Genomic DNA, 23,395 nt, shown 5'->3' on the forward strand with positions numbered 1-23,395 from the left:
AAAACCTGTTCTTCAACTTCCACAATTGTTGGAAACGAAGGAGCCATTTCAAACCTTAACGCAGTCTGGCTCTGCGTCTCGGAATTTGTTTTCAGACAGCTGCCGAGGAGGCTTTCGGATGAACTCGGACAGCCACGTTCCAGAGCCAGATTCTCTCAGGTTTGAGCCGAGTCGTGCGTTCCTCTCTGCTGGCTTTGGCTGAGCACAGGCTGTGGCTGCCAGGAGCTGGTTCCATTAACCTTCATTAAGTGGGGCATCCCCCTGGCTGGGCTGCGGGGCTGCAGCGCGGGGCTTCCTCTGGGTGATGCCTGTGCCTGCTGCGCGGCTGCTGGAGGAGCTGGCAGCAATGGCACTCCTCAGCAGCAGCCTGCGCTGAAGGGAAGCAGGCAGGGAAGCAGCGAGCAGCACTTCCAACCCAGGAGCTGGCTGTGGGGAGCCTGGGAGCAGCACTGCCAGCGGGAGAGCTGGACTCGGCATCCGAGCGCTGTAAGTGCCTTTGCCGTGTGCCCGCGGGCGCTGGGGTGGGCACGGTCCGGCCCCGCTGCGCGCTCTGGGCCCGGGGCACCGGGAGAATTTGGGTTTGGGCAGGGGGGTGTGTGTGTTGTTACTGTGTCCCTGCCGTGGATGTGCAGGGATAGCTGCTCCTGGTTTGTTTTCTAGACCCCTCGTACAAGAAATCTCCTGCGTGGCTCTGCTGTTCCATGTCCTCAGCTGGAATGGGGGTCACCTTGAGAAACCAGAGCTCTCACCCCAGCTTAAAAGGTTTCCCTTGGTTTGGTGCAGGCTGTCTCCAAGTGAGCTATTTTATGCCTTATGGCACAGGAAAACAAATTGTGCTTTTATTTGGTGCTATTTCTCTATTTTCCTGATCTCTGAGGAGGCAGCAGTAAGATGCTAGGAATAAAATCTTACAAGGAATATAACTGAATTTCCTTGGAAATACCACTTGAGGGTATTTTGCAATACTTTAATTTTTTCAAAACTACAAAATGCTTCTGGAGCAACTAAACTGAAAAGCACGGCTGTGCCATAATTTGTTTAATCCATTGTGAGCTGGGCTGTTTTTGTCTGGGAAATGTGTGGAAATGAGCAGGCATGGTTTGGATATGTTGTTGCCATCTGCATTTAAAATAATGGATTTAAAATATGCTTGAAGGGATGTTTAATATAGGCTTGAAGATATGTTTTTGTATGTACCTCACTGGTAAAGTTCACTGAAATATCAATGTGCAGGTTTTTTCAGGGGGAACTATGAAGAGATTCCTTTAAAAAATTAGAATTTTTTTAGCTAATGTAAGTTTAGTTGTACTTTGTTTTAATCAGCATTTATGTACCATTATACCATTTATGTAGGTACTGTTGGCTTTGCATCTGGAACTTGTCCCATTTCTAGCAGATGCTTTTCCAATTCCATTTTTTCTTTTCCTGAGACAATGTACTTTCACAGGGAAGGTATAGGCACATCTCATCCCACCTTAGCTGTGCCAATAGTTCTTGGATCAAAAATGAGATGTTGAAGTTTAGTGGGTCACCTGGATCCTAGTGTGCAATAATCACAACATTCCTGCCTGTTCTTGTTCATTGGATTAGAGACCAGGAGTCTCTCCTCGGCCAAATATTTTTTGGAGAGAAGGTAAACAGAGACAAGGGCAGAAAGATTTTATTTGAAGAAAAAAAGAAAATTATGTATTCATATCCAGCCACCAAACCCTGCTTAGAGGGCACCTGAAGAGGAGAACCTGGACATATTAGTGTAGTGAGACTTTAGACTCCATATGAGTTTTAAAACTTGATGGAAGGGCTGAACCTGTTCTGGCTTTGCTGCTGGTTCAGCCCTGACCTGAGTGCAGGTGCCATGAAGCAGGAAGGGAGGCAGGTGCCATGAAACAGGGATTGTTGTGTCCTGATGGATACTGGACAGTACTTCCAAGGTGTGGGTGTGAGGTTTTCATCTTATGCAGTGCAGCTTGGTTTGTGCTTTTGCTGCAGTGCTCACAGCAGGCTGACTTGAATGCCAGCTGCATGTGGAGGGAGAGAGGGAGCTGTGCAGAAAAAGCAGTTTATTATGCTTTTGTGTGCAGTATTTGCCGTTTTGTCAAGACTTGAAGGACAAAACCAGCCTATCCATTTCTGTTGTTTTGAGGACTCGTGGGACTGTCCAGTGCTGTTAGTGTTGATAAATAAATAGGCAACCCTGAATAACCAACACTTGAGCTTTACTTGTAACTATGACAACTGTGTCCTTGACAACTTAAGTACAATCATGGAGTTTTCAATTACATCCTGTTCTACACAAAGCCATTAAGATTATTAGAGGCAAAAACAGCCTGTCAGCTTGTGAAGTGTTTTTTGGCAAAATCCATGTAGGTAGGTGGTGGATACACATTTCCATGTGCAGGTCTGTTATTGGTGTTCCTGGTGGGAATTGCCTGGGTGGGCTCTGCAGGCACAGGCTCACCAGGCCTTGGGGACAGCCACACTTTGCTCTTTTTTGGCTGCTGCCCATGAAATTGGGCCACATAAAGTGCTCAGGTCTCTGGGTCCTGCAGACCCAGCACATCTCTTTCAGAGTGTCCATCTCTGTGTGGGCTTCATGTTGTGGGGTGCTTGTAACCACCTGCACTTTCAGAGTATGAGGCTGTGGCCTTCAGTGGACCAAGGTGGGGGATGAGCAGCTTCTTCCTCTTTGTTGTGCCCTCTCATGAGGATGCTGCCTCTGTACTGTTCCTCTCAAAGGTTCCAGCTCTGTTTTGTGCTGGGTTTGTATAGATACATAATGAAAAAATGTAATGCCAGCTTTTTATGCACACTAGATGTAAATTTTCTTGCAACTCCTCTTAACAGGACTATTCTGTTCTATTTCATTTGAGATAATTTTGGTCTAGCTCTGGCTGAATTTCTAAATTCTTGGTGTTACTCTTACAGACTTCTCCTGCAAATGCTGTTAACAGTAAGCTAATCCAAATTGGTTTCAGAACTATACTTTGGAATAAAACCCCAGCTGAAGTAAAAGGGCCTGTTGTATTTCATTGTGTGTACTCAGGCTTTCATAAATGCATAGTCTATACTGAACTCTTAACTCTGCTCCTGGGACCAAGTGAACTGCAGTTAAATACATCAACATGCTGCCAGGCCTCTTTATTTACATTGTTTACTACATTTAAGTGGCTAAGGCAGCAAGTCAAGATTTCACCCTGTGCTCTGTCACTAACTGGTGAACTCACTCGGTTGTTTCCTGCTTTGATCTGCTGGATGTGGACTCCCCAAAGGAGGGTGAGGCTGTGCCATTTTCAAACTGCAAGTGCTGTGTTCTTTGGATCTTTTTAAGCATGATGACATTGCATTACCTGATTCTTCCTCAAATGCAGACTAAAGAAGGATATGATTATGTTTAACATATGACAGCCTTGACTGTCTTCTACCTTGCCCATACTTAAATTTCTTTGTGTAATTGTGGGGCTTATACTTAATTTTTTGTGTAATTGTGGGGCTACTCCAGACTTTGGGATCTCCTTGAGCTGTTCACAGAAGTAAAATACCTGAGTTAAATCACCTGTGTCAGTAAAGATGCTTGTTCATGAACATTGCAAACCAGGAGATTTGCACCCCTTTAACAAGTCCAGAATGGACCTGGGTCCTGCCTGACTTTTCAACATTGTCCTTTTTTAGTCACAGCTAATTTGGTTCCTCAGTTTGCAGTTCCTTCCACTGTTAAAAGGCAGATGCAGAAAGAGCAGTGTTAAAGCATGCTGAGCTGTGAAGTAAAGACCCTTGGAGGGACTGGACTCCCTCCTTGCAGCCTGTGCCAGCTCCCTGGGGTGCCAGGGCAGGCTGGCTGTGTGAGGGGAGGGTTGGCACTGGGCACGGTGCTGGTGCTGCCCTGAGCTCTGAGAGAGGGACAGGGCTCTGCAGCTCCTGCACCCACCAGCAGCCCCTGTGCAGCTCACGGTGTGTGAGCCTGCTGCTGGGTTCACATCCAGCTGGATCCCAGCAAATGGAGCTAAGAGATAATTAGAGATGCTAGAAATTTCACAGTTGGCACTTAGCATGACTGTACCCTTGCTGTGCAGCCTAGAAGAGTCAAGCAAAGGAAAACAGTAAAAAATTGAATGAATTTGCCTTTAGGACCCTCCCTGCTCCCCATCTCCCCAGATCCACTTTTTGGAAGCCTTGTGTAGTAATTGCCCAATGCAGCTTGTGCTGCTGTTTCTAAACCACTTCATTGTTCCTGGTTAAATGGGTTTGGAGCAGCTGAGGGACAGATGAATGTGCCCCCATGAATTTCAAACAGATTTCTGTGTCTTTGGCAGAGTTGCAAGAAAGAGATGCAAATTTGCAGAGCTGACTTCTCCCATCCTGCTGGCTCTGAGTTTTGCCTTTACCTTTGCACCTCCCCAGAGGATGTTTTCCAGGGCAGGTTCTGTGAGCTGCAGCCTGGCACACCATGCCATGCTGCATTAGCTCTCTGCTAGGGAGTGAGGTTGCCTCACAAACTCCTAGTTTGTAGATTTTTTCTTTTGTATCAGGATCAAGCCCCCTCTTTCTAAAACTTTTTCCAGGGTTTCCCTCCCAGGAAACACAAGGTTTTTGTGTTGTTTTCCACTCATGGAAACAATACTTTTCTGTGTTCCCAGTAGGCTGCTGCTGCTGAATGACTGCTGTTCTCCCTAGTAACCAGTTTTATCTGTCAGAAATAATCTCTTGGTACAGAAATTTAGCAGCTGCTGTTTAAAAAAAATGCATCCAATTTCACAGCACGCATTTAAAAAATTCACATATCCTTATGTTTCATGTCTGTGATAAACTGGACTGAGCTTCCTTTTTGAAAATGAAAATCAGTTTTCTTACTAGAAGAATGTGGCTGTGACTTAAACACATGCAGTGGCAAACACAGTTTATATAATGCAAAGTTACAGACAAAATTATGCAAATGTATTTGGAAAATTAAAGTACTGAGATTCACTTCAGCATAGGAGTTCTATGGAGTCATCTGCACCAAGGGCCTGCTCTAGCTCAGACAGCTGCCAGTAGAGGAAAAATGTTTAGGGAAGACTTAGTAATCTTTTTCTGGAAGAGTGTCACATCTTTGTGGTCTAATGGTCCTTCCCATCCCCTTTGCTGTCAGATTATCTGAAATTGGTAGCTGTGTTTTGCCTGGATTTTAGGATTTTGTGTGGCTGCAGTGGCTCCGGAGCAGCAGGGTGATGGAGCGTGGCATTGCTGCGGCTCTGCCACGTGCAGGAGAGCTGATTCTGCAGGATTGCAAATTCTGCTGCTGCTTGCAGTGGTGGATCAGGCTGGGCCAGTGGGAATCGATCAGGAGATGGGTTATGGAGGCAAAATTCAATTGGTTATTGTGGTAACCAAATAATGTGTGCTTAGACTAAGATCCCAGCCATGTCAGCTGATCTCCTGTGAGCCTGTGTGCATAATGGAGATGGAAGAGATGCTGGGTTTAGTCACATGTGATGTTAACATGATTTATTCTGACTCTGGACTTGAAAATGATAAAACTTTTTATGTAAGAACTGTCAAGGAAAATTAGGGCTAAGCTACTTTATTTTTAAGCCTCATGCAGTAATTTTTTTTTCTGTGAGTACTTCAGAAAGCCAATATCATTCCCAATTATATTTTTCAGCCTCTAATGAGTACTGTAGTTTAGCTATTAAAGGACTTGAGATACACAGTAAATATATTTAGAAATAAATAACATTCTGGAAGCAGAAGGTGTGGTTCACCTAGGGAAGGAAGAAGAAGGGAAACCTGGACCTTGGTGGGTACAGCCATGGAAGGTGTGTTTGATTTGCCTGTGAAGAGGCATATCATCCTTGTGGAGAATGAAATTTGGGCAGCTGGCAGCAAAAGCCCCATAGGAGATGACTGAAGGGCCACCACTGAGCCTTGGTGGGTTGTTAAGTATGTTTGCACTACTCCTTGAGTTCCTGCAAAGCTGTGTTCACCTTTTAACAGCTTCCTAAAGACTCTGAAAAAGTTACACTGTGCAGAGCAAGCTTGTGGAGGGAATTGGAGGTTGGAGTAATATAGAGCAGATAAACAGCTCTGAGCAGGGGACATCAATTGATGTGCTGGGCATTTTCTTACTGACTTAGACTGGCATTTGGGTTTTGTTTGAGGGCATCATGAGATCCATGGTGTTGGGATATTTCTTCACACGTTGATTTTGCAAAAATTAGCACAAGTAAAGAAAGAAGCTGAGAGAGAAAACATAATGAATTAATTAAACTAATCTTGTCTTATAAGTGGAGTTACTCTTCACTGGGAACAAAATTAACTAGTTCCCTCTGCACTTGTGACCCAAAGCCTTAGGAAGGTAATCTTACTTTTCCAGCGGGTGCACAAGTGTTGTGCAAGTGTTTGCTCATCTTGGCACATTGCAAACTACCTTGAATTTTAACTTAAACTAAGTGAAGCCAAGTGCTATGTCAATTGTCTGGGGAGTCACAGGGAATTGGTTTTGCCCCTGACTCTTAATAGGTCTATGAATTTATAAAACTTTGTAGCAAGAATTTTTTGTTTTCTTTTATATATTTTGAAAAATCTCAAGTGTGAAGGAGAACAAATAATATCTTGTATAAAGACAATACAAAAACTAAATTTCTGATATTTTAGTTCTGGGTACAAGATACTTGCTGTTATGGTAGCAATAGTTCAGCTACTTCCCTGCATCTGGTCATGAACATCTGCTGGTATGTTTTATTGATGGCACAGGACTGATGGAAGCTGTTAACTGTGTTCTCTTTTTGCTGGAAGATCAGCTCTACTCTGAGTGTATTTGTTATATAGAATTTTTTCCAGGTTTGTGGATAATAGTGACATTTTGTCACTTGGATTGCAAGCCTCGGTCCACTGCTGCTCCACGGTGTGCAAATGCCAGGCAAAGGGCTCCAGTGTCCTACACAGAACACAGGGGCCATGCTGATAAGTGTGAAGTTTGAATCTAACCTTTGTCCTGGAGATTAACTCAATGACCTGTTTTATCTGACTTCCAGCCAGGCTTTCTGCACAAGTGATCCATAGTGAAAAGGGAGTCATGTTATCTTTCATGCTACTTTTCTTTCCAAGGTTATTTATATGTAACCAGCTGAAGTAGAACCACAGAATGGCTGAGCTTGGGAGAGAGCTTGGGGGTCTGGTCCAGCCCTCTGCCCAAGCAGACCTGCTTGGACCATTTGGGTTGTGGGTATCTCCAGGCATGGTGATTCCATGCCCTCTCTGGGAAACCTGCTGGGAGTTTTCTTGTGTTTAGGTGGAGCTCAGTTTGTGCCCATTGCCTCTTATCTGATCACTGGACACCTTTGAGAAGCCCCTGGTTCCTTCTTTACTCCCTCCCATCAAGTATTTATTACACACTGATGGGATGCAACCTGAGCCTTCTTCAGGCTGGACAATCTCAGCTCTCATATTCTCTCTTCACAGAGTTGTGATTAATGGGTAAAAAGCTGGTTTTTCAGGGGATTGATTTTCTTTTACTTCCTAATGCTTGTCCTGCTGCCGTTTGTATTAGGTGAGATTTTTCTCATACACTTAGGTCAATCAAAAACATCTTTGGGTTGAGAGATTGACTGGAAACTTTTTTTTTTTTAAAGTTCAACATAGGCTACTTATTCAGAGAAAGTAGAGAGGAAGAGCAAGGCAAATAGGTAATAGGTACTGACCTTTACTCCCTGGCCATGCTGAAGCTTTGGCCTAGAAGTAATTTGCCTTAGCAAGACCAAGCCAAGAATCAGATATGGGGCTAAATCCTGTCACTGCTCTGAACATCAGCATTAATCCATCAAACCATGCTCTCAGTGCCTTTGGATGGAAATTGGTGAAAGAGGGAGTTGAACAGCACAGTAATAGTGGCTGCATCTATAGGCATATAAACAAGTGTTTTCTTTTCTTTTTTTCTTTTTTTTTCCAGAACATCAACCAGAAAGAAATCTCTCAAGATTGAGTCTTTTTCAGTAAAGAAAAGCTAAAATGGCGTCAATGTTGCTTAGTAGACAGCTTACCTGTTGCCTGCAGCAAAACTCCAGACTGCTGGTATTTGGTACGTGTTTCCTTGTATTTTCCTGCTTTGTACTTGGTGTTTCCTTGTATTTTCCTGCTTTGTACTTGGTAAGTGTTTCCTTGTATTTTCCTGCTTTGTACTTGGTAAGTGTTTCCTTCCATTTTCCTGCTTCATATTTGCTAAATGTTAACTTTAGGCTGGTGGCCAGAATTCCAATTTGAACATTACTGGGGTTTTTCCTGTGGTGTTGAGTATTTTCAAAACTTGAGGAATATGGTGTTCTGCATCTTAAATAATGATGCAGTTGTAGTCCGAGGTGGACCACAATTGTAGTCCAAAGTATATCTGATTTTTTTTCATTCTTCAAAGAAGAATGTATCAAATTAATAACTTGCCCTGTAAATATGCTAACTGGAGTAAAGCTGCTCAGCCCTTGGAACTCAGCTTTTACTCTCTGGCACCACATGGTGCAGAGATGAGACAATCATGCATCAAAATTAGCTGGGTTTTCTCTTTGTGCTGTGTAGCACAACCTTGCCCATCTTCCCCTGTGAAGTGGTTTTGTGTGACTGGCATGAAGATGTGACCCTCACTGGGTTTGTGTGTTTCTGCCTCAAGTGAGCTGTAGTGTGAAATAAAAACCTGCCACATGGCATCAAACTATTTTCTCCCAAATGAATGGAAAGTTTTGGCTTGGCTCTGGCTTGAAATTTAGCGTGTTTATGTGTGTATTAAACCTGAAGTCTCTGTGAAATAGATAAAAAACCTAAATTCCTGTTAGCTGTGTTGGACAAAGCAGTGTGGAGGCTTAAGGACATCCATTCTATATACTTTTGCACTGAGTACAGTATGGCTGAATGGCTTTTTTTTGTGACTGAGTAAATCTTAGAGTTTCTCCTGTCCTTCCATCTTCCTTCTGCAATGCCACTGTGCTCCTTCTGACACTGCCAGGATTAACCAAGCCCACCCTTTCCATTTGCTCAGAAACTTAGACATCATTGATCTCCTTTTAAATAATACACTTCAGGGAGCAATTGACCTTTGACTAAAGAACACCAAGTCAGGTCTTATAACTATTAGAAAATATTAGGTCAGTGTTTCAGTGGAGGATGCACATCTGTTTCTGGGAGCAACACACTGATTATCCATCCTGGGCAGGAGCAGGGATCTGTAGGTTGATCCTGGGCAATGGAAGGTGCTTGCAGCAAGCAGGCCTGGTTAGCTGTCAGTCCTTTGAGCTAATCTGTCACCTCAGTATCACTTAATGCTCCCTCTCCCTCCCAGAGTCTTGTACAATTCCGTGCTGCTTCCCAAGCACAGAGGTGCAGGTGGGCAGTGGAGGGAAGGTGCACAAACTCCTCTTCCTTTCTCACCAACAGTGGGGAAGTCTGGATCCTCATAAGAGAGGAAGGCAGCTCTGGACTCCATTAATCCATCCTTGCTTCCAGGAAACTTCCAAGCCTGCTAAAATACTGAAGCAAACAATAGAGAGCCTTGGCTGCAGGCTGTGTAAGAGACCTGTGGCCTTTGGGTCTGAAGGCTTGTGTGAGTGAGCAGAGCTCAGGAATGATGGGGCAGGAGGAGCTGTGTCCTGGGACCTGCTGCCTCACAGAACAGGCAGGAGGCTCTGATGGCTGGAGCCAAAGCTGGGGCTCCAGGCCATTTTCCTGAGCCCCAGCTCAGGCTGCAGTGCTGCTGGGCTCTCTGGCTTTTAGGGAAGAGCTCAGGGTGATGTCCAGGAGCTCTCTGCTCCAGAGTGCTTACCTCCGAGGTATTTTTGAGCACTCAAATTCAGAGCTTTACAGGCTAAAAAAGAGACTTGTACATTACTCCCACAGAAATCCTGTGGCGCCATTTGAGCTGGTACTTCTTTTGTGGATAATAAAATGACAGGGTTGCCAAGGGGGGATGGAGGTGGAGAGGAGGGAATAGATTGCCTCTTGCTAGGTCTTTGTGTCTGTAGGCTGTCATGCTTCAGTTGTATGTGTGCATTAAGCAAATCTTCCTGTTCATCTTGAATATACAATAAATTTATTTACACAAAGAGATGTTTTTCATCCTCGACTATTTCTCTAGTTGGAAAATCTTTGTTACTTAACCATTGCATACTGTTCTCCTTACTCGCACAATGCTAAACCCTGGCAAGCAAACTAGAAATGGAAAATGCAAACCATTTAAGCTGATCAAAATGCAAAAGCTAAGCAAAAGACATGATAATAAGTAATAAATGATAAGTAATACACAACTTAAATCTTACCCAAAAATGTGAAGCCTGTAAATATCATGTCCTTCTTGAAAATAAGCCCTTAATCATATATGCTTTTATTTTCTTTCTGTTTGATCTGCTTGATAGTTTGCCCTCAAAGATAAAGTTCACTAGAATTTGAAGGGTGACAGAGTGACAATGGCGTGAGTAACTAACCCAATCCTCCTTTCACAAAGCCTCCTGCATTGTGCTGTTGGTGGGAATCGGCCAGGCAGGGCCAGGAGAGGCAGCTGATGGTGGACAATGAGGCTGTATCTTGGTGTTACATCCTACCTGAACTGAGTTCTGCTGCTCCTGTCAGCCTGGAGTGCTGCAAGTTGATCACAGCTGTAGTGTGCATGTCGATGTTTGTTCCCTTTGTGCCAGCTGTGGTTTTAGCAGCTGGGCACTGTCGCCATTGAGGCAGGACAGGAATGAAGGAACTCCAGTTCAGAAGGCTTGATGATGTGAACACTAATTAACTTTATTTCAAATACATTGCTCTTTTATAGAGAGCATCGTGCAGACTAATTTCATTGGTCCTAAAGTAAAAACATTGCACACCACTGGTGTGCAGTGAATGATGCCTGGTGGCAGAACATATCTATAAACAATGTGAACAACAAGAGAGATAGAGAATTATGTACATTCCTTTGCAACTCTTTCCCAGGCTCTAGAAACTCTCCTTTCTCTCTGACTGAACTGAGAATACCATAGGGCACTGCAGCAGGAAAGCTGTTCTGGCTCCATGCTTTGGAGGCAGCTGGTTTTTGGCTGGTAGGGCAGTACCATAGCTATGAGGATAGGCTGGCACTCCAGAGATGTAGTTCAGTTCCCTGCTGATTACCCAAAGGGATGGCATTTGTCTTTGAATCCTGCTCTGAAAGCATAGCAGAAGGTCAGGCTGCTGCCTGAAGGTAGCATCACTTTGTATTAGTGCACACCCATGCCCTCTAGGATGCTGATCTGTTCTGCAGCTTCTGCAGCCTCCCCATGCAATTTTCTTATTGCTGAACTGACCTTCCCTTTAAAACTTCTTTTTTTCTAATATTTAGCCTAAGTTTCAAAACAGGAAAAAATCAAATCCTTAGTATTTGTCCTGCCCTCAAATGATCTGGAGGGTGGAACACTTAGTTTTTCTTTGCAGCAGCCTTTTGTGTGTTTGATAATTTTAGTTCCCCCAAATACCTCATACTTATCTCTCTTCTGAACACTGTTTGTCTCTTTCTAGGTGAAATTTTTCTCCTCCAGAGTCTGTGTCTTTCCATTGCAGTGCACTAAGTAGACTTGCACTTGCTGAGGCTGTACCTCACCTAACTCAGCCTGTTTCCTGTCTCTCTGGAGAGGATAATAATGTTTAGCACCTGGGTGCACTGCAGTAAAGTCTGAGAGATGTTCATACTAGTTATTGACTTGTCCTCATCACAGTTACAACAAAGAGGCTGGAAAGCCATGAGAATGATTTATTCTCAGTCACGCTTTTGTCTCAGTATTGATCCTTGCTAAGATATTTTATTTTTTTTATTTGGTTTGTACATTAAGAGTTTCCCTAAGGAAATCAGAGAGAACAGCCTGGATTTGTGTGAGGGATGTGTGGCAGAAGCAGAGAGAAATCCCCTTCTTGGGATTGTAGAGGTCAGTTTGAGGTCAGCTTCAACTGAAGCCCTGGAAACTGGAGCACAGCCTCTCCTGCTGGACTGAGGAACCTTTACTTTTCTGTCTGATCAAATGCCTTCACAAAAAGCTGAGCTATATAAAAACAATCACATAAAACCTGTTGTAAGCAGGCTCTGATACAAGGCAGAGTCCAAGCTGGGCCTGCTGTTCTCAGTTCCTTGAGTGAATGTGGTATTCTCATCCAGTTCCTTCTGTGCCACAAAGGGTGGCTGTAGCACTGCTGGCTGTTTTCCCACCTGGGTGTTCCTTGTGGTTGGTTGTTCACCTCCAGAGGTGCCCTGATGAGCTCTGGAATTGTTGAACTGTTGGAAGAGGAAGGATGTTACGACTGGTTCAGATCACAAGAACTACAAGACCAGTGTTTGGATGCTCCTGTAACTCTCCTGAGGAGTTGATTTGGGATTGTGCTGGGATGGTGAAGGGGAACTTCTCTTGTTCTTTCTTCCAGGAGTTTCTACTTCTTCATGGCCTATGTGGTATTAGTTTTTTCCTTCATCTTTGGAGAATCCGAAGTGTGTATGTGGGAGTGCTGAAACACAGACAATCTCATGTGGAAGAGCTTCTGATCTTGCAGCATAACCACTCTGTAAATAGCAATCTCAGTTTTCACAATGTTATGCAATAGTGATGTTCATTTCCCAAACATCTCTAGCTAGTCTGGCCTTTTGCCATTCCCTTTCAAGATCTGTTAGTAACAGATTCTACTTGTAACACATAAAAGAGGACTCAGAGGAAATCACAGTCCTCCTACTTTTGGCTGTCAGGGCCTCCATGCTCTAAAAATTCTGTCTGGAAGGTTTGATCAACACTGTGCAGGGGAAGTTGAGGGCATGCAAAGGAGGTTGCCTGTCTGCACATGTGCAGGGCAGCAGTGATGTGGCACATGGCATGTGCCTTCCTGGGCACTGCAAGCTTCCCCTCTACAGCCCTCCACAGCAAAACACTTGTGTTTGAGAGTTCTGCATATGCCTCTTCTTTTCCTTTTCCTTGGAATTGTTCCTTCTGTTCATTACACCCATGTCCTTTCAGTGCCTCCACTGGAGTTTCTCCCAGGTGATATTCAGTTGCACACTCAGGAACTGTGCTAATGTCAGTGTTATTTTTGGTCAAACACATGAGAGGTTCAAACTCTTTCTAGCCCTGCCTTGATTGCAGCTCTATTATCAGAGATCAGCACAGACCTGCCAACAGTGGTGCTCTTTCTAACTACCAGCATCACCAAATTAGCAGTGTGCACTTATATTAATTATGTTGCTATAGCAATGTGGTACTTTGTTAAAATTGCTGACTGGGACTCCTGGTGAGCCATGGGGGCAGCTTGGGGAAGCAAAGTTGGGAAATGAGCTTTTCTGCCTGCTAGCAAGTGATGACATCCTGTTGGATGAAAAGGAAGGATGTGATAATTTGATGATGTGTTCAGAAAGATGATGTGTGATGAGAGCTTTTAGAAGTCTGCAAGAAAAGTAGAATTTAACTTATTATGCCCACCTTTTTAAATGGGATGGGTAGAAAATTCTGTGCAAATTGTTCAGCCTATGTGCTCTCTGAATGAGGTTCATTAACCTATACTTGTATTTTGACTTCTGCCATGATAAAAAGAGGCAGCTTTGTTTAGCAGGGAAGAAAGTGTGATGTTCTTGGTCATGTCAGCTAAATGTAATTTAAGAGCTCTGGTAATGCTTCTTTAGAGAAGAACACTTGGTCAGACCCCATTAGCTCTACATACTTGTAACATGAGAGCTGAGGTTATGTCATTTGCTGTTCTTAAGATAATATAACACAAAATCCCTTTTTTCTGAGGCAGTTTATTCAGATGTCAACAGAAAATCAAGAGATCACCTTTCATTACAAAGTTGATGCTGTTAGTTCACTGAAGGACCAGCCATCAGGGATTCTCAATTCTTGAAAAATACCTTCCTTGGTCATAGTGACAATCTCAGTTTTCACCTGTCCCATCTCTGCTCTCTTTTTGGGAGGCAAAAACCCAGACCTGCCCAGCAAATACCTAAAACTCCTAAATATCCAGTTGGAGTAGCCTGAATTACATAGTATCTTGTATCTTCAGGGTTTCTATTGCAGGGTAAGTTGATATTAAAAAGTCAAACAGGAAAAATTTGGGCTGAGTTGCAAAGCTCATTGAGTACCTTCAAGATAGAAATGCCAGCTGAGCAGAGCCTGCTGCAGTTTCCCAGGGGACGAAGCACTACAGTGAGTGACCTGATTTATTTGCATTTTCCTGCACCATTGGGAGACTGTGGTGCTGATGCTGGGGGGAAGCGAGGGAGACAGCTCTGAAATCCTCCTCCAGGCTAAACAAAGCAGGTATTGATGCAGCCATCCATCACCCTGTCCAAGTGCCTGGAAAAGCCTGTGCAGGAGAGCAGGCACGTCCCAGAGCCGTGCTGTGAGCAGGGCCACAGGCACCGCAGAGCAGGAGGCAGCACCCGTGTCCTGCTGTTCTCCAGGGCCTGCAGAACAAAGCATTGCAGGGGTGTGGAGAGAGGGGTGCCAGAAAGCCATGAGTGCCTTTGGCAGGGCTCTGGTGTCCTCTGTGCCTTTGGAGAGCGGCCTGAGCTCCTGTTTGGCCTGCAGAGCAAGGGCAGTGGTGAGGCTGGGAATGAGGAAATGGGCTGTGAAGGGGAGCAGTGCTGGGGCCATACCCTGTGCTCAGAAAACTGCTGCCTTCAGCTGAGCTGGAGGTCTCAGCTGCTCCAAACTGCTGGGCTTCTTTGCCTTTGTCACCACAAGGCTTTGGACACGTCCCTGAGCACCAAGGGAGCATTGAGCTGTGTAAATCTTGGGCCAAATGTGAGAGAGTTTGTCTGTGCTGTTCAGGTGCCCTTAGCCAGGAGAGCTCCTTGTGTGTGAGTGCCATGGCTGGCACACCCTGGGTGTGCTCACAGAGTCACCTGTGTGCCAGTAGAGTCCCCAGTGTGCCCCCAGTGTGCCCTGTGTGTGCCCCCAGTGTCCCCTGGTTGTGCTCACAGAGTCACCTGTGTGCCCCCAGTGTCCCCTGGGTGCCCCCACAGTCACACAGAGACAAAGCTCGGCAGGAGCCACCCCTTTCACTGTCAGCACAATTCCTGACCACAGGCCCAATTTACTTGAGTAAGAGGAGGGAAAAAAGAAAAAAAAGAGTTAAGATGAGGGAAGCAGAGAAACTTCGCTGTGTTCTTAAAATTGGGGTTGGTTTTTTTATTTTTAATCAGCCCTGTGAACAAGTACACCTATCTGATGAGTAGTGGAGTCAGGTATTTGGAACAAATCCACTGACCTTGCTAGAAATTGTGTGAATTTATGCCAGTCATTCATTATGCTCTTACAAAGATAAGATAAAGATAAAGTCAAGATAAAGCCAAGATAAAGTCTGAGAATTTACTCCACTTTGATTTAGCTTTTACTATCAAGGACTTTGTTAGTATGTTGGAGTGTTGGTTTTGGAGGGTTCTGTTCTAGCCTGTATTATTCATCCTGTACCTAAGGAAAAGAAACAAACCACCACTATTCAAAATCCCTTGATTTGGTGACACAGGGCATTTTGTTTTGTTTATGGCAAGCTGTTTCTTCAGATGCCAGCCACAGTATTTGCCTGAGCCAGGAGGTGGAATAATGCTTTGGCAAGTGTAAGATCAATAAATGGGTACAGTGCCATTATACTGGAGTTAATAAAATGAGACATTCTGTGGGCTCCTGAAAACAAATATGTGAAATTAAATTTGTATGAGTCAATCAGCCTAGAAATCACTTGCCTATAGAGCCTGATGGCCTGTAATGTGCTTTAGGAGATAAGTAAGAACAAGGAAGCCTGTTCATGTGTGTTGCTGTTCTCAGCTGACTCTGGTTCACAGACTTATTGAAAGTGATTGTTGTTTGAATAAGCTGCTCCTGAAACCTTTGCTTTAAAAAATACCTCACAAATTGACCAACATGAATAATTTGATTAAAATTATCTTTAAATCAACTCTTCTCTAGGAAGACCTATATGTTTTGATTTCACTTGACCAGTTTTGCTGTGCCTGAAAACCTGTCTGTTGATAGTCATGAGCTAGTGTGAAGCAGCACTGCACAGCAAGGTGCTCTTCATTTTTGTTAATTCAGATGTGCCCTTAGATACCTGGTTCAATGTAAAGAGACTGTTCAATGTACCTGTGCAAAAGAGACTGTGGCATAAACTGTAGCAAAAAGATGATGAAAAATTTACAAAGCAGACTTGACCCACTTGGGTCTTTGTTACACAGCATGGCTGAAGGAAACAACCTCCTCTTGACTTGTGCTGTTAAACAAGTTAAGGCAAAATTAAAATATTCTCCAACTTAAGTCCCTGTTATATAGCTCTGTAAATAGGACTTTTTTTTTTTTTTTTTTGTAGGGGAGATCATGCTGTTTGCAGTATCCACAACAAAATTTGTGTAGAGAAATAATTGAATTTATGTTTTAGTTAAAATCCTTATCTGCTGCAATATTTCACAGATTCAGGGAAGCAGAAGAGAGGGAATGTCATCCACCCGTCCCAGGTGGTGGCCAGGACTGTGCTCTGGGTTTTCCAGCCTGGCAATCAGGACCTTGTAGGAATGGCTTGGGTGTTTGGAGAAGAGGAAATCTTTAATCATGGTCCAGACAAGTGCGTTTTTGTGAGAAACTCAGTTGAACAGACTAAGGAAGGAGGTATTGTCCAGATGAGAGGATCCTGGGAGATGAGCAGAGGGGATGTGGTGGCACAGGGCAGGCAGGATGGGGAGGAGAAGGGTGAGGACTGTGTATGTAGCCTGTAGCTCACCTGTCTTAAATCTGCAGCTGTGTCAAAGGATTCCAAGTCTGATGCTGGGTTTCCATGTTTCCTGTTAGTGCTGATTCCCAAAATGTCCTGTATGTTCTGTGCCTCTGTGCCTGCTTTTCCCACCCAGAGCCTGGGGGGAGGGAGAGAAGGGGACATAGGAGAAGCAGAAATGTTTGCAGCTGGTTTGGTGGGCTCTCCATTGGGAAGGAGCGGATGCATAAGAGTGTAAATTCACTCTCTTCTCCTTTTAGACTTGAGAGTGTGTCTACTAAATCTGCAGCCTTATTGCCTATGAATTGTGGAGATTTTGATCTTTTATATGCAGTAGTTTTTTCCCCCTCAGTGGAGCAGTTGCCATGCAGTCTCCAATTTACATGAATACTAAACAGAATGACACAAAAATGGTGTTGCTGTAACAAAACCTATTAATAGCTTTGCAGAGGGGCACTGACGCATCTGAATTAAAGCTGGGGAGAATAATCATCTTTGCAGACTAAGTTTTCCCAAGATGAGCAGGGACTTTAAGTACTCAAAGGTGCTTTCAAAGGGTAGTGATTTTCCAAATAGTTTCTTGAAATCAGGCTTGCTTGAGACATCCCAGCTTGGGCTGACACAAGCTGAGGCAAATGTCTCGAGTCACTGTTGGAAATTTCAGCTGAATGGCTGTGCTCGGAGCTCTGCCGAGCAGTATCACAGGATACCTTCTGTTTTCCTTGATAAATATTTGCTTTATTTAACAACTGTTACTTCCAAACACAAAGCATTTTCAGTACCTTGCTGGAACAGAGCTCTGGCAGTGAAAGGTGGGTGTGGATGGAAGTGCAGAGGGGCTGGTGCTGCCAGGGTTTCTGGTGGCAGTGCTGCACCCCAGGGATTTCCATATGCTTGTCTGGCTGCCCAGGCATCTCCCTCCCTGCACCTGTGCCAAACTGGGGTGCAGTTTGTTGGTTTAGCACCTGGCAGCATGGCCCTGGCACAGCAGGATGTGGTGGCTGGTACCTTCAGACCCTGCTGCTCAAAGTGCCCTGGGCAAGAGCTGGTGTTCCTGACATGCCATGCTGAGCCTGGATCTGAGCTGCAGCTGGTGACAGTGAGAGCTGAGGACCTTCATTTTGGGCCATCCAGATTACACCAGCTGAAAAATGCCTATCACAGATATTAAAAAAGTTATGCCCTCTTCTTTCAGGTCCAAGTGTGATTTCCCCAAGTTAAGAGTATTAAGAGCGATTTGTTGTTGATACCGTGCTGGGTAGAGGCTTGCAGATGCTCCATGACAAAAATTTAATTGCTAAGAATGTTGGTTTAGTTCAATATGTAACCAGAGCAAGCTCATAGTCTCTGCTGGTCACCTTGATAGAGCTTCCTTTTTTGCAAATGTACAATCCCCATATTATCCCATAATCCCCTTAATGGAATATGTACATATTTGGAATACATGCTTACCAGAACTGTCTCTGTTATATGAAGTTTGCCTAAACTCTGTATTTTAAAACAGTTATGTCAGAAAGGGAAGCAGAGCCTGTTATTGGTAAAGCAAAGGAGATTTTTGCCTTTTGTTTTCATTAAGTTGCCAAGTTAATTATGATTCCCTACACATGTGGATAAAAACCAGCAAGATCAGAAGGAAAACTGGCACTGATTTAAACTCAGATTTCAGAGCTGCACTGCAGGGTGCTGGTTTCATGTGAGACAAGACCATTTAGCTTTCTGAGACAATCTTTCCCAGGGAGTGTTCTTTGGGCTATTGGAAAGCATCATACTGGATTTTTCCTGTGGACACAATCTGGCTTTTTGGTTATTACTGGTAGTTGACCATCTCTGTGTAGAAGTGGGGAATTTATGGCAAAGGTTTGCAAAGGACATAATGGACAGACTCAAAAAAAGAGATGGAAAGAGATGTGCTCTCAATCCTCCTGTGCTTTACCTGTTTCTCTAGGGTTGCCTTGTGATTTCCCTTGGGATTTTTTTCGTTTGTTTGGGTTTTTTTTAAGCCACCTCACTGGCATTGGTTTTATTTTAAGACTGGTCAAAGATGAGATACATAGTTCACTTCAGACAGCTCAATGTAATTGGTCTCATCTGTCAAATGTTTTCAGTCAGGCAAAGTATGACTGTCTTCTAAAACGAGAGCACAGAAAATATGGTCTATACTTAGGCTTTCATTATTTCTTACAGGACACAGGTATATCAGTCAAGCTGCAGCTAAAATTGATGTGGATTTTGATTATGATGGACCTCTGATGAAGACAGAAGTTCCTGGACCACGATCTAGAGTAAGTTTCCAAAGTGTAGTAACTTGTTTGTTTTTTTTTTTCTTTAGCTGTGTCTCACTTACTAGAAAACAGATTCATTTCAAACCTTAAATCTGATATGAATAAATATAATTCCATAAGTCTACACCCACTTTTATTCATTAATAAAATGCCCTTCTCTGAGAGGCAGAACTGAATCTTAACTGCCAAGTTCCCCTGTAATAATAATAATAATAATTCCCACAGAATAATTCAAAGCAAAGAGCATAATTTTAATAAAACATCTGATCAGGCTTGGTCACTTGTCCTCCTGCTGAAATAGAAACTTTTCCTGATTTGAAATAATGCTTTGGTTTTGAAATGAAGCAAGAGTTTGAATTTGCTGGATGTTGTTTTTCTCTGGCAGACTCAACATTTGTGCATGTGGTGGGTTTTGGTTTTTGTGAGTTTTTTTGTTTTTAATGAAAAGGAGCTGTCTTTCTAGAACCAATGTACCAGTATCCCTTCTGTGTGACTCTGGCTTCTCTTATTTTCTGATTTCTCTCTTGTTTTCTCAGTTCAGTTGGTCAATATAGAAGAGGCAGCTTTCCCTTTTTGGAGATTTACAGTTAAACTGTGTTTGCAGCCCGTTTAGCTCTGCATGCCACAGGTCATAGTTTTGACTGTAATATTTGCAAGATGCACCATGAAAGTTCCTGTGGCAGGTAGAGTTGCCTGGTAAGCACACAGGACTACAAAGTTTGCATATGATTTATGGGATCATAAAAAAGAAATATACATTCTCCATCAGTATTTGCTAATTACACACCTGAGACTGTGACATTTGTTTTTGTGCAGGAATTAATGAAGAAGCTGAATGGCATCCAGGTAATTTGTCAAGTTTTCTGTGTTTTGGGGGTGTTAACACTTTGATTTTAGAACTTGTTTTAAAATCCTTGTTTGTGCCACACAAAAAGATGAAACACTGACTCCAGGTTTCCATGCTGAATACATTATGTGTGGTTTATTTATGCATTTGAGTAAAATCTTTTGTAGCATATATTGAATACTGCAGGATCATTTTGCTAGCACCAGAGTTTTTCTTTCAACATATGTGTTTAAACCATGTGCATTTAAAGAAAAACTTAAGAGTTGCTACAGAGTGGCCAATGAAAACAAGGTAGATTATGGCTTGAGTTTAAAAGTATGTCAGCCTAAATACATATTGCCTTCCTAACATGAGCAATTTATCCACGTCTGTGCTTCATTTCTGTAGAAAAAGTAAAGACTTGACCTTTTAAGAGTCATTATAAAATTAGCTCTACAGTTATTCCCATGCAGTGAATATAATGTGTCTTTTTATCCTTGCATTAGTTATTTTTATCAGATTTTGCTGTACAACCATTAGTTGCACCTTCCTACATACTACTACTTCTTAAAGCACTAATTGTTTTTTTTTTTCTTGAAGAATGCAGAAGCTGTGCACTTCTTTTGCAATTATGAAGAGAGCCGAGGGAACTACCTCGTAGATGTAGATGGCAATCGCATGTTGGATCTCTACTCTCAGATTTCTTCCATCCCAATAGGTAGGAGGCAGCTGTGCCAGAATGTTTTGTTTTGCCTTCAACCTGTCATTTTCTTATCTCAGGCACTACCAGGGAAGTTGATTGATTAATTTTAGAAAACAGAGGTGACGTAATGAGCACCTTGTTGTGATCAGGGACAGCTCACTGCTGTGTACTGTGTAGTGGTGGGTTTGGATAGCTGAAGGAACTACAAATTCTATACCTAAAGCTCTCTTAAAGTGCTAGAAATAAGCTCTAGTATTAATCTCAATTTGAATGTGCAAGTTCCACAATTCAGGTTGTCTTTGTTGGTTTGGATCTGTAACAGTATGTTACTGTTTTAAACATTAATAAGCATAATATGGACATTATAACTTGAAATTATATGTTTTAGTTAACATTTCTATCTCAAAATAAGTGGGGGGCGGGGTGTGAAAAGGAGTGGGCCATGTGGACTGCAGCAGGATGAAACAAGCCCAGCAGTGAGCTGTGGTACTGACTGAAAGCAAAGGTGGCAGCCCTTTTGTCTGGAGGAGCAGACACAGGGCCTGGCAAGTGCCTGGGAAAGTCAGATGATTGCTTTGTGAAACCTTTCAAGCAGAAGCAAGGCAGAACTGTGAGCCTCAGCTGCAAGGCATACAGGTTTCAGCTGGAGTTCAGTTCAGTCCAGTTTGTTTGCTCCTCATCCATGGTTCCTCTCAGCTGCTTAAAAATGCACTTCTGCAGAAGGAAAAGTTGCAGAAGTGCTGGGGTAATTTAAAAGGTAGTTCTTGTGCTATGTATAGAAACTGTGATGACTCAAAATCATCTCTACAGGCCTCCTTTCCTGGGAAACAATGTGATGTTCAGGTTGTTACCAAACTTCTGGCATCTAAGACCTTGTGGCTGTGATGGGTGTTCACTTACCCCAGCCTTCTTTGCAGCCAGTGTTGTTGCTGTCCTGTAGCACTCAATTAGTGTGCTGATTTTAATAATTCCAGAACCCTGCAATGTCTGTAGCTTGCTTCCCCCAACACAAGTTCTCACTGCTTGGTATCTTTCAGGCTGCACTGAGATAATCTGGCCTCTGCTCATGAGGAAATAGGGGTGAGACACAGGAGCACAATGCTTGTATGCCAATGAGTTTGGATTTTAGGTTCTAGGAAAGGAGGTGCATTTACATGGCTTCCCATTCTTCACACAATAAATTGATTTGGAGAAACAAATCTCGTGTAGTCAAATGCACACTCCAAAGTATGAAAGTCAGTGCATACTCAAGGAAACTGTAGAGACAGTGCACTGAGGCTTTCTGACCTCAGTGCTGAGTGGTGCAAGCATACATCTTTTAATACAGTTTTGTGGATAAAATATTGAAGTGTTATGGAGGAAATATTTTCCTAATGGGCAGGGGCTCTGCAATTTCCTTTCTCTGGTTGAGTGAAACTGGTGATGTAGGGCAAGACTCCCGTGCTGTGACTGACCCTCCTAAGCTGTGTAGTTCCTCCTTCTCAAGAGGCAATGTCCTCCTGAGGACAAGCTGGGTTTATCCTAGGGAGCACATTCCTCAGTCCCAAAGGAACTATGATACAGTGCTTCTTGCACCTTCTCAGATCATGCCTCTGGGATGTGCAGCAGCAAAGAGTAAATGGAAATTTCAGACTTACAGGCTGATCTAAGCCTAACACACAACATTAATTTATGTGTTTCAGTTGTACTGAATGACAAGATTATCTGAAGCTGCCCAGGTTACTAATAATGTCCCTTTTGGTGACAGAGGTAGGGTCTGGATTGGGAGAGCAAAACAAGATCACAAGGTGCTTGTTAGTCATCTGTGCTTATCTCTTTGCAAGTAAATCCAATAAAACCTTTCATGAATCTGTCAGAACTCCCCAAGATTTAATAATGATCTGTTACACGAGAATATATTTATCAGCAGAGGTTGAGAAGTAATAAGTGCCTGTGTGGAGAGATAAGAAATCAAGTATAAAAAACCTCTAGGCAAAGATGCTCTAGGCTGTCTCTAGCTGAAAAACAAAAATTGAAATAGTTTTTTACCACACTTTTATGGGCAGTTGTAGTACAGCTGTCCTTTCATCCTGCATCTATTCTGTCTAACAGAGTTAGAAACCCCATGGAGCCAAATGCAAGAAGGATGCTATTGACATGTTTGCCAGCAAACATCCTGGAATAGCAAACGAAACAATGTGTTTTTCAGTGCTGGAAAGGTCTGTTTTGTTTCGGGAGATGCAGAGAGGTGTAGTTTGATATTATTGACAGCAGCCTGCTGCTCAGTTGAAAGGATTCTTTGGGCTTTCTCCATCTCATTATTTTAGCAGGCTCTAGTTGTTTTTCCTTTTGCAGACAGGCACATTCATGAGCCTGGAGGACATGTACGTTCCTGTCACGCTGATCCAGACACCCAACAGGAGTGATGGAGCAGGTGCCCTTCCTTAGAGCCAGCTCTGAGAGCAGATTTGTAACACTGCAAACCCTTGTGCTGGTCATGGCACTGCAAAGAGTGCCTGTTTGCCACACCAGCCTGGAGCTGTTTTGACTTGTCTACCATAGTTATATAATGGTTATTCAAGCATTTACTTCTTGCTGGTGTTAGCTCCTGACTGTGAACCCACATGCCAGCTCAGCTTCTGTCACGCAGCCCGACTCTGCCATGGCAGCTGGGCTTTCAGGATCCTCTCTTCCTTCACTGAGGAGGCACAAGGATGAAGACCAGACCCCTTGGCCTGAAGTGAAGAGAATGGCAGAAGGATCCTGTGTGGGTGCAGAAGGGTAAATCAGGGCTAACAGAGATTTGTGGTATGTAAGAGAATGGTCTCTCTGATACCATGGCATTCACATATGTAACACCAGCAACAGGATTACAGGTTCTTACAGGCAGCACCAGAGTTG

The 23,395-nt window shown here is 43.4% G+C and overlaps 1 protein-coding gene across 3 annotated transcripts in view; it reads left to right on the forward strand.

Annotated features, from left to right (window-relative positions):
• ABAT (4-aminobutyrate aminotransferase) overlaps positions 1-23,395 on the forward strand; it is a 50,553-nt gene that overhangs the window by 14,319 nt on the left and 12,839 nt on the right. For 2 of the 3 annotated variants that reach the window (XM_021539922.2, XM_021539924.3), the window contains exons 2-5: positions 7,925-8,053; positions 18,889-18,986; positions 19,803-19,832; positions 20,413-20,530. In XM_021539922.2, coding sequence (XP_021395597.1) covers positions 7,984-8,053; positions 18,889-18,986; positions 19,803-19,832; positions 20,413-20,530 — 316 coding nt within the window. In that variant the 5' untranslated portion in view covers positions 7,925-7,983. Of the gene's footprint in view, positions 1-143; positions 487-7,924; positions 8,054-18,888; positions 18,987-19,802; positions 19,833-20,412; positions 20,531-23,395 lie in introns of those variants that run through there. The other variant, XM_021539923.3, reaches the window with a different exon arrangement.

The sequence above is a fragment of the Lonchura striata genome, chromosome 16, assembly GCF_046129695.1.
Source record: "Lonchura striata isolate bLonStr1 chromosome 16, bLonStr1.mat, whole genome shotgun sequence".
In the NCBI taxonomy this organism is placed as follows: Eukaryota; Metazoa; Chordata; class Aves; order Passeriformes; family Estrildidae; genus Lonchura; species Lonchura striata.